Source organism: Nuphar pumila, chromosome 7 (assembly GCF_984573655.1).
Source record: "Nuphar pumila chromosome 7, dmNupPumi1.hap1.1, whole genome shotgun sequence".
NCBI lineage: Eukaryota > Viridiplantae > Streptophyta > Magnoliopsida > Nymphaeales > Nymphaeaceae > Nuphar > Nuphar pumila.
In genome coordinates, this window is record NC_143255.1 from 21,198,287 (window position 1) to 21,210,352 (window position 12,066).

At 35.9% G+C, this 12,066-nt stretch overlaps 1 protein-coding gene across 2 annotated transcripts in view; it reads left to right on the forward strand.

The window, feature by feature from the left end:
- Positions 1–12,066, forward strand: part of LOC149831464 (Trimeric LpxA-like enzyme) — a 43,004-nt gene that overhangs the window by 13,967 nt on the left and 16,971 nt on the right. For both annotated transcript variants that reach the window (XR_016433287.1, XM_090013911.1), the window contains exons 5-8: positions 1,135–1,327; positions 2,229–2,491; positions 7,071–7,200; positions 11,651–11,730. Coding sequence is in view for 1 of the 2 variants with exons in the window: in XM_090013911.1 (XP_089870037.1) it covers positions 1,135–1,327; positions 2,229–2,491; positions 7,071–7,200; positions 11,651–11,730 (666 nt within the window). In the remaining variant the exon portion in view is untranslated. The remainder of the gene's footprint in view (positions 1–1,134; positions 1,328–2,228; positions 2,492–7,070; positions 7,201–11,650; positions 11,731–12,066) is intronic.

The window sequence follows — 12,066 nt, forward strand, 5'->3', positions numbered from 1 at the left end:
TGGAATGGAATGAGATTGGCTATGACAGAGGAATTAGTTCTTGACATGCCAGAGGCTGTGATTCTCCGTTTTGGGCAGCTGGATTTTGTGTTACTTAGTTCTTTCAATATTATTATATGATCAGTTGAGATGATTCTCATTCGGAGTTTGAAATTGATGTTCTACCTCTCTTGGCATGAGAAAATCCAGAGTTACTGAAAGCTTCTTAGGTAGGTGGGAAGCTCACTTCCCGGAAACTCGCTTCGGAAGCGCGATACTCCTCGCTTCCGAAACTTCATGGGAATCTCGATTCCCCCACGCTTCTTCTATGCTTCCCACACACACGGTCTATGCCTTCTATATGCTTTTCTCACGTTTCTTTTCATGTTTTTCATGTATTTTCTCTCACGCTTTCACTCACTTTCCATGTACTTTCTTTAAATTAGTAACTATCATTGTTAGATTTTAACAAAAAATTAGCTCTTTTACTGAAAAATCATGAAATATAAGAATGATCAATTTTATTTTAGTTTTTATTTGTTTCTTGTTCGATTCCTATTCAATTACCATATTGCTTCATTTTTTTTAATATTTTGCTTTTAAATTGATTCCTATAAATTTTAAAATGCTTTGCTTCTCGCTTCCGCTTCCGCTTCCCGTATCGTTTCTTGCTTCCGCTTCCTAGTTTGGCAACCTTGAGAAAATCTGCCTCTTCATTCATGAAAATTGTCTTTGGGATGTTTTTTTTGTACTGTTTTCTTAATTTTGATTCCTAGAGGTGCACACTACTTTCCAACTTGTTCATTTTATTGCCGTGCAATTTTCATGTGGACAGGGAGTTGATTCGCTTTAAATACTTCATGCTCAGAATTCAGGTGTCAAACTCACCCATAAGGGAACTCTATACTTGTCAACCTTTCTTTGTTATGATTTTCATGTGGTTTGACATATTCCTATAACATTTGCTTATCTTTTGATGTGTACATTCAGATTATTAATTTCTTCTTTTCAGAAAGGATTTATAAGAATTTCACATATTAGTAGGTTACAAGTCTCATCTTTACATAAGTTTTATTGTGATTCTTGTTATCAGATAATTTATAAGGCTGTCATATATATATGGTATGTTTACTATCTTTTGGTATTCATGTTCAGATAATGGGCTACAAAATTTTCACCCATGAAATTGATTCAAGCTATGCAGCTAGAATAGAGAACTTCAGAAGCTATGACACTGTTAGTAAAGATATACTTCAGAGGTGGATGTATCCTTTTGTTCCGGATGTTCAGTTTTCTGGGAACTGCCCGCTAGTTAAACTAGATAGAGAGGGGATATACAGAGCGAATGGTATGATATTTAAATTAACTATGCTAATATTGATTCCTTTCTGAAATGATTCATTCTTGAGCTCGTACCCCACAGAATAATTCTTGTCTACACTGTATCATTGATTTTTAGTTTCCAATGTGGATTACCACTAGTGCCTATATGATTTCATACTTTTTTCACAAGTCTTGCAGCCTATGGACAATCTGCATACTCAATTTGCATTCAGTATGTCATTCAGTTTTTTGTTTTTATTTGTGGTGCAGCCATCATATCTGGCTGTTACTCTAGGTTGTCAGTGCATCTTCCTGTGGATTGCCCAGTTTATGTTTTAAATGAAAATGTTCTGCACTCTTTTTTTTTTCATTTTCTAATTACATGATCAAACCAGATCAAGTTACATGCCTATAAGAAGCTTATTGGGTAGATTGCCACAATAAGAAATTATATTTGCGTGCATGTTTCTTGGTTTGCTTTAGGGTAAAGCACATTATTTGTTTGTTGTTGCTGTTGTTTGTATACCCAATTTGCTAACTTTCTTTTATTTGTTTATTATTTTTCAAAACTTCCATGCTACAAAATTATCTCCCCTTAAAGAAACTTTATTTGTTATTGTATCATGTTAGTGATATAATGCTACATGTCTGTTTGCTTGGTGGTAGTTTTCTGGAGGTACTAGTGACTTGGTACTGATCGCTTCTACATTTTTCTGACTAGTGTTTAAATGAATTTGCCATGTTGCAATTGATTGCAAGACCTTTTTGTGAACATGCTTGTTTGAATTTCAGTGGTTATTGGTCCTTGCAATATTACAGGTCTTTGCTAAACTTAAAAGTTTAAACTGTTTTTTGGCATTCCTACCATACTTTTGATTGTTTCTTTTATGTGTTTGTTTATTTATGTTTTTTACTATTGTTCTTAGATGTGGCTCAGTCACGCTCTGCAAGGGTTGGTCCATGTTCATTGGTTGGAAGTGGCACTGTTATTGGTGACTATTCTTTAGTCATCAATTCAACTATTGGTCAAGACTGCTCAGTCGGATGCAATGTCTCAATTGAAGGTTGCTATATCTGGAACAATGTGACAATCCAAGATAACTGTAAGTTAAAACATGCGATAGTATGTGATGGAGTGGTTTTAAAGGCAGGAGCAGCGCTTCAACCTGGTGTTATACTAACATTTAAGGTAGTATACCACCTTGATCTTTATTCTTTTTTGAGTAATTATTAATACAACCTTTGATTATTGAAAACCATTTGTATGTTTTACATTAGTTTGATTTTGCAGCTGAAGAAAATTATAGCGAGTATGAGAAGGCAATGAAACTCACAATTATGGCTATCCTTGCATGTATTCTGTAGCACAAGAATGATTATCCTTTCACAGCTAAAATACATTTCATGATTAGGTGCACATTTTTCGTTTGCTGATATCTTAATCACTGGTGGGATCAAAATGGAATGCGGAGCTGCTTGGCGTCTTATCGTATATTTCAATTATCTATATGCACATTGGGTTGAAAGGTGTTCTTCAGTTCTAATAATTTCTTGCTATGTCACATAAATAAATTGGGGTGCGGTACGACATTTTCAGAAATTTGGGGTGCATATATATATATATGATTGACTTGGTCAAACCAGAATATGCTCCAGATCGGGATCATCCACTAACCCCCACAAGCCTTTGCCCCCAAATGCGGTGCTTCATGATAAAAGACCACCTGTAATTAGTGTCATTAAGTTTGATGGGAACGACCGTGCCACTCTCCTTGTCCTCCATAGATGAAGACCAAGTGAGAATAGAGAGAGAGAGAGAGAAGGTAGAGTGAAAGGGAAACACGAACACTTGAATCACAAAACTCAAGGAGAGATCCATGAGCACACAAACCACGACCTCTCTACTTCAAGATCCAATAGGATTACTCTGATACCATGTATTGAAGTGAACACCCACAAGTGAAGGTCCGAGAGCATCAACATGAGTCCAACGAGCACAACAGTCCACCAAACCAGCCATTAAGAGCGCACTCATAAGGACCAGAAAGGGCACAATAAACACACACCAAGAGAGGACTCACAAAATAAAAAATAATATTTTATTAATGGCTGAAATGCACAAAGAAAGCATAACATACAAGAGGGATAGAGTCCCCAATATATACACAAAGAGGCCCTCCTACTAGCCGTTAGACTAGTTCTAACGTAGGACTAGCTAAAAATAAAAATAATAAAGAAACAAAAAAAATAAATACAAAAATGAAAAAAATAAAAAATACAAAAAACATTATGTACAAGAGTATATATATACATCTTTACATGTTTGCTTATTGAACTTCTCTTCCACTTTCTTATTCCATTTTTTTCATCGTATGTACATTTGTTCTCAGTTATGGTCATCCTTTAATCTTGTCCTTGGCATGAACTCAAAAGGTCTGTAGCAAGGTTGTACGTATCTTATCATTACCCGTATCGGTCGAGCCCAAAGTGATACTGTATCGTATCGTATCATAAACATATCATAAATTTGTAATAATTTTTTTTCAAAATTTCCAAAAAAATCAGAAAAAAATAGCAAAAATTCTAAAAGAATCATAACACATGAAATAATGATGAATTGCACAAAATAGTAATACAACCATAAAATCACATATGAAGCATTTATGTCTCTATTAGCTACATAAGACTTTTGTAATTAAGAACATGCCACGGGGCTCATACTTTCATATTACAAAAACAAAAACAAAAACAAAAACAAAAACAAAAACAAAAACAAATATTATATAAAACATCAATAATCATAATCATAATCATCATCATTATCTTCTTCTTCTCCTCCTCCTGCAAAATTTAATAACAAACAATGTTGTGAAAAGCGTTGAGGTATAGTGAGGTACTCTACCAAAAATTGAAGCAAGGCGTAAAACATAAGCCTTAATTTTTTTTTTAAACTTTAAAAAAAAATTAAAAAATGTCTAAAAATACAAATAAAAAATTCTTTATTGTTAAAGCAACAACTAATAAGAAATAAAAAATCTCAAATAAATATCGAATAATATGAGATTAACATGTAAAGTAATATTAATGCAACAACTTGATCTATGTAAGTATCTAAGAAATAAAATATGAGAATTTAATAAAAAATTAAGTAACAAAATCTCTAACAATCAATAAAATCTATTATTTCTTTCATTATTATTTGTATTCTCTTTCAAATCTTAATATTATTGCTGACTAAGGTATACATATAAAGGATATGTGGCAAACCAAGTACCACCATAGTTTTACTTGAGAAATTTTAGATTTCGATGCATTTAAATAAAAAAAGAAGAGATGAAGACAACACCAACTTATTTATATGCAAAGAAATACACATCAATTTCATCATAACACTTGTATAGGCTTACATTTAGAGAAAGAACAAAAAAGAAAAAAAAGAAAAGATCAGAAGTTTGGGTTCCAAACTTCTTCTTAAAGTTTCAACTAAAGATTTTGTTTTTCATCCATATAACTTTTAGAAAACAACAATGAGATGGGTACCAACTTTGTGTAGAAAAAAACAGAAAGAGAGACGAGAGAGAAAGAAAAGGGAGAGCGAGAGGGAGACACAAATAGGGAAAGCGAGAGAAACACTGAGAGGGAGATACAAAGAGAGGGGGAGCGAGAGACGAAAGAGGGAGAGTAAGAGAGGCAACAAGAGAGAGAGGTAGAGAAAAAGAAGAAGAAAAAGAAAGAGTCGAAGGAGTAACAAAGAGTGAGAGTATGTACCTGAGAGAGAGAGGGTGCACACAGTTGCTCCTCTCTTCTTCTTTGACAGTAAAGAGGAAGGAGGAGAGGAGACGAAAGTTGTGCCTTGGGCTTGCGCCTCAAGGCAAAAAGGCCCTTGCCTTGAAGCGAGGCGTGCTTTTTGCGCCTTGAGGTGCATTTTTAACAACATTGATAACAAACCTTGCAATTGATAACTAACAATGTAAATAAAAAGAAACTACATAATTTAAATTTTAAACACAATTAATGCCTTAACTAACAATATTAAATTCACATCCAAGTTATACTAAAATGTCATAAGTCATAACTAAACTACTAAGAGTTCATAATAACTAAAAGCGTTACATTTAACCAACGTTTTTCATACCAATCATCTCTAAAGTTCTAAGCTATAAAAATCCTAAAACTAAACTATTTTTTGGAATCTATTTGCCAAACATTAGGACAATAATTCTTCAGTGTTGCATCCAACTGCTGCCCGATGATCTCTTTATCTTCGGCCATCATCATCATCTTCAGAATATGGAACAATGATTTAAAGTCCTTTGCATTTTTGCAAAATTCTTTTCCTTTGATTTTTTCTAGTTCAACAATAGCATCAACACGAAAGGTGGCAGGACATATGGACGTACATTTTGACAAAGACCTGCAATATGTTGCTTAAATCTATGCAGGATGATCTCTATAAGATGAACGCGAAGACGATATCGAAAAATCTAAAATAAAACATAACTAATTAACCACCAAATAAAAATATAGGCATACAAATATTCGACAAGTTTACGCACACATACAATAGGTATTTTTTATCTTAACCCACTTCTTTGAGTGCAAAAAGGGTGGAAATGCAGTCTTGAAAAAATTGTAAAAGCCCTCTCCCTTGCGCACGGATCGGCCCCCAAATCGCTATCACGACTCTTAGGGTGCATGGGTTTCCTTCTAATGGTTTCTACACAAATGAGGGAGTCGGCCCTCAAGAAGTATTTAAAACCCAAAAAGTAAAAAAGTAACTTTTGATTTTTTTAAAGCGCGTTGAAGGCGTATTGTACGATGCGCCTTGATAAAGGGGTGTATCATACAATACACCCGATATAGATACGATACACACTCGTATCGCGATACGAGTGTGTATCGTATCGGTTTCTCCCAACGTTACAATATGTATCGTACGACACGGTATGTTACGATACAGACAACCTTGGTCTGTAGAGCTAGGATTAATTTTCCTTGTGATTGGTTGCTAGCTAATTGGCTCATGGAGTTACAAAAAGTGCACGTATTGGATTGTGCAGTTCATTCCTTTTGTTTCACAAATAGTATATGCTCCTTTTTTGGAGTGTAAGCAAAAGGACATAAGGAAAGCCCTTTCATTGATATTAGGCAGTTGTGCTATTTTTCGTGTGAGCAGAAAGAAATTCCTGCTTTTCTATCTAGTTGCTAGGGCAAGAACTAGCACTGGGAAGCAGTATGGGAATTGGAATTGAAAGCAGTTCAATTTTTTATAGGATTCAGGAAGTTGGAAGTGAGTAGGAAGCAATATGGGGAGTCATTGAGAAAGTGATGTGACATTGTGTGAATGATTCTTGAGGGAATCAAGATTCCTGGGAAATTTTGATGCTCAGCCATGATAATCAAGTTACTAATGCCAAGGGAATTGGGATTCCTAAGGGAATCTGGATTCCCAGTCATGAGAATCACTCTAGGCCATAGGGATCAGAAATCCACTGACTGGGAATAAGAATTTCTAACAGCTTCCGCTTCCCACTTCCTAGGAATTGGGATTCCTGCTTTAAGCACTTCTAGTAACTATGTAAATTTGTTCTCCAAATATTTTTGCTGACATAATCCATGGTCGCAAATGCTTCCCCAATATTGTTCTTCTAGAAATTGTAGAATAAAAAACTTAAAAATTCAAATTTCTTTATAGAAGGAACTTGATCAATTTTATAAGGACAAGAATTCTATTTTCTTGACCATTTATTATTTCTTCTTCATTTCAGGTCATGATTGGGCACGATATTGAAGTTCCAGCTTATTCAAAGATATCCTTGTTGCATCAACCGACCAGTCAAGACAGCGATGAGGAACTTGAATATGCAGACAGTAGCCACAGTCTCATAGAAAGTCCATGTAAATTGTTTGCATCTTTGCTAGTATTGTATATTGTTTTTAAATGTCATTTTAAGTTGATTGTGATGTGGAGAACTTGTTCTGAATTAAAGCATGATGATGAAAAGTTCTTGTTTACATATATTTGTTCATTTATGGAGTACTTTGCAAAAGTGTTCTAAATCTAATTACCAATCTGACAATGTTTTCTGTTCATTTCTCTTTCTTATGGTAGTTTATTGCTCATGTGAGCTGGGTTGAATGGATGCTTCATTTAGCCATGTGGGTCCTTGTCAAAAGGACACAACTTTGGCCTGGATATTAGACACACTACAATGCTTTATAAACATTGATAATTGTGTCGGCCACAGTCAAATCCATGTCCATGACTTCCTCTTATAATTTTGAGCCTTTATTTTTGTCATTAGTTTTTCATTATCAGTTTATATCACTCGAATCAATTCTAATGATTTGAGCCTATCCTCCATGAAGTTCAAGTTTATAGGAACTTAGTTCAGATGGATTGTTGCAATTTGATTTGAAGTCCTGTGATTATATCCATAGTCTTGATCAAAACAACAACAACAACAACAACAACTACGCCTTCATCCCAAAACAATTGGGGTCAGCGATATGAACCAAAAAAGAAATTCATTTTGGGTCTTCCACATGAATCCTTTTCCTCCAATCATTTCTATCCAACGCCATGTCCTCGGTGAGGTTCAAAGCATTCATATCCTTTCCTATCATCTCCATCCAAGTCTTCCTAGGCCTACCCCGACCTCTTTTAACTAATATATTTTCCCATTTCTCCAACCTTCTAACTGGAGCATCATTAGGCCTTCGCCGAATATGTCCAAACCACCGTAAACGATTCTCTCGCATCTTATTTTCAATGGGTGCAACACCTACCTTCTTACGTATCTCTTCGTTCCGAATCTTATCTTTTATTGTATTTCCACACATCCATCTAAGCATCCGCATCTCAGCTACACTCATTTTTTGAATATGATGTCTCTTGGCAGCCCAACATTCCGTACCATAAAGTAAAGCGGGTCTAATAGTCGTCCTATAAAACTTTCCCTTCAACCGCAATGGCATTCTACGATCGCACAGCACTCCAGTAGCACTTTTCCATTTCATCCACCCAACCTTTATCCTATGATTTACATCTCCATCAATTTCTCCATACTTTTGAATGATGGATCCCAAATATTTGAAATAATCATTCACCGGTATATCTTGCTCACCAAGCTTCACTACACTCCCATCACTACTTCGTTGCTTACTAAACCGACATTCCATATATTCAGTCTTACTCTTACTCAACTTAAAACCTCTAGCTTCCAATGTCTGTCTCCATAATTCTAACTTAGCATTAACCCCAGCTCTAGACTCATCAATCAAAACAATATCATCAGCAAACAACATACACCACGGTACATTTTTTTGAATTGATCTCGTAAGCTCATCCATCACTATCGCAAATAGGAAAGGGCTTAAAGCAGATCCTTGATGTAACCCAACCGTTATCGGAAAATTGGTTGTCACCCCTCCACAAGTGCGGACATTGGTTACTACTCCTTCATACATATCTTTAATTATACTAATGTACTTGAGAGAAACATCTTTCTTCATCATTGTCCACCAGAGAACGTCCCTAGGTACTCTATCGTATGCCTTCTCTAAATCAATAAAAACCATATGCAAATCTTTGTTCCTCTCTCTATATCTTTCAATAAGTTGTCTAAGAAGATGTATAGCTTCCATAGTTGATCTTCCAGGCATAAAACCAAATTGATTCTCCGATATCATGACAACCTTCCTCAACCTAGACTCAATCACCCTCTCCCAAAGTTTCATAGTATGACTCATGAGTTTTATACCACGATAGTTTGTGCAATCTTGTATATCACCCTTATTCTTATATAAAGGCACCAAAGTACTCTTCCTCCACTCATTAGGCATCTTATTTGTTCGCCAAATCAAGTTAAAAAGATTTGTCAACCATTCTAAACCTTTCTCTCCCAAGCATTTCCAAGCCTCGATAGGTATACCATCTGGGCCAACTGCCCTTCTTGATTTCATTTTCTTCAAAGCCTCTGCAATTTCTTTCTTTTGAATCTTGCGCATGAAGTCACGATTTATCTCATGAAAAGGAATGGAGAAGTCTCCAAGATCTTGAGCATGACTATCATTAAATAGCTTATCAAAATAATCTTTCCATCTCTCCTTAATCTCCTCATCTTTGACTAAAACCCTTTGCGTTTCATCTTTGATACATCTAACCATACCCAAATCCTTCGATTTCCTATCTCTCATCTTTGCAAGCCTATAAATATCCTTCTCGCCTTCTTTGGTATCCAACTTGTCATAAACCTCCTTATATACCTTAGCCCTCGCGTTTCGAACAACTTTTTTAGCTTCCTTCTTTGCTATCATATACTTCTCCAAATTCTCATTATCACGACTCTTACTTAGATTTCTATAACACTCTCTTTTAACCTTAATAGCTAATTTGACATCCTCGTTCCACCATGATGTATCCTTACCTAGTGGTGCACCGCCTTTAGACTCACCCAATACCTCCTTAGCTACTTTTCTCATACCACCCGCTATCTTATTCCACATTGATTCTGAATCCTCCTCGAGACACCAATCAACTTCCTTAACTACCTGCTCTACAAACATTCCTTGTTTAGCTCCTTTCAGTGCCCACCATTTAATTCTAGGATCTATCCTATGTCTATCCCTTTTGCGGCATTGTCTAATTCTAAGATCTAAAATTAAGACTCTATGTTGTGTAGCTACACTTTCTCCTGGTATAACCTTACAATCGATGCAACAACCCCTATCTCTCTTTCTAAGTAGGAAAAAATCTATCTGACTCGTATTAACCCCACTTTTAAATGTTACTAGGTGAGACTCCCTCTTCCTAAACCAAGTGTTTGCTAAGATCATATCATAGGACAAACAAAAATCTAAAATCCTTTCTCCACTTTCATTTCTTTCTCCTATACCATAGCCTCCATGGATATTCTCAAATCCATCCCTACTAATGCCTACATGTCCATTAAGGTCACCGCCGATGAAAAGCTTTTCTCCATAAGATGTCTCTTGTACTACTCCATCTAAATCTTCTCAAAATTGATGCTTAATGGAATCATCTAAACCTACTTGAGGTGCATAAACACTAATAATATTAATAACATCCGTACCTAATACTAATTTAATAAGTAAAATTCTATCACCCTTCCTACGGACCTCAACTACATTATCTATAAACTGACGACTCATAACAATCCCTACTCCATTCCTATTCCTATTTATTCCTGTATACCAAATCTTATATCCCCAAGGTTCTATCACTTTAGCTTTCTCACCTACCCATTTGGTCTCTTGAAGACATAAAATATCAATCTTTCTCCTACACATAACATCTACTAACTCTACCAACTTACCAGTTAAAGACCCTATGTTCCAAGTGGCTAACCTAATTTTATGGTCTTGGACTAACTTCTTTACCCCCACCCGTCCAACAAAGCGAGGGAACCCTTGCCTATTTGACACCACACCCGGGCGCCGGTGTGACGCGTCGCTTCTGGGCGACGACCTAGCAACCCTTGCACATTTATCACTGCCTCCGGGCCTAGAGAGTACAGCGCGTCGCTCAGTAGGGAACGCCCCAACGAAATTCTCATATTGGTTCATTTTCATAGGATATGACAAAGTTTTTATGCTGGCTGTCACAGGCCTACCGCAACCCTCCTCCTTTATCCGGGCTTGGGACCGGCAGTGTATAACTACACAGGCGGAGTTATCCATAGTCTTGATCACTTCCAGAAAATATTTACTGCTAAAACTGGACTTGTAACAAGTTGAGATCACTTCCAGAAAATATTTACTGCTAAAACTGGACTTGTAACAAGTTGTAGAGTCAATAGTTATAATCCATAAGTGTACTGGTCAAGTTTCTATTCGATAACTTTGTCATATACAGTACTATGACTGTAAAACGATGCTATATAGAGTAATATCATATTCTTTGTTACCATATTTCATTATTATTGAGTAAAATGGTTTTGAAACCCAGGTCATCATACTTTGAATCACGTTAATTTGTGAGATTAAGACTCTCATACTGCATTGATATCTTTACATTCATCTGTGGAGTCTTCACCAGTATGGTGGAGCATAACTTTATGAACTTTGAAAATGTCATTTCAGCATCAGTTGCTAGAATAATATCAGTACTTGGCCACCACAGTTTTAAGCAATAAAGGTTTTTATGGTTGTATATTTTGCACTGCTTTAAGATATTCATATGTGAACCCATAATTTCTAGTATGCTTGACGGAATCATGCATTGTTGAACTACACCAACTAATATGTCACAAATTTGGAAATTATTGTCACTATTTAACTGCATTGCGACCAGAAGGTGTTATAATATTGGATGCTTGATCTGCAGCAAGGACTGGTGTAATGGTTGATGAAAATGGGGAGCTAGTTCATGAGGCATCTGAAAACCAGCATTGGGACACTTCTAAGGTTGGATGACGTCTTTTTCTTATAGTTGATATTAGTAGCTTCCTAATTTAAAGCCTGTTTGCTTAACATGCAACCATGGATTTATTAATGCTTCTTATGTGATACACATGATCCATCCAGTTGGTGTTTGCAGGTCATCTAAATGAACCCTGGATTTGGTGATGCTTGTTGTATAATTGATGCATATGAGAACTACTATACTCCATCATCCTTGCATTTGCTCTTACTAGAACCCTCTGCATGTCAAGCTAGAAGAATTTATTGCTGGTTGAGTAAATCAGAAACTGATATCAGTATACCAAGAAATAGATGCAGAATAGCAAGATTTCAAGTCAA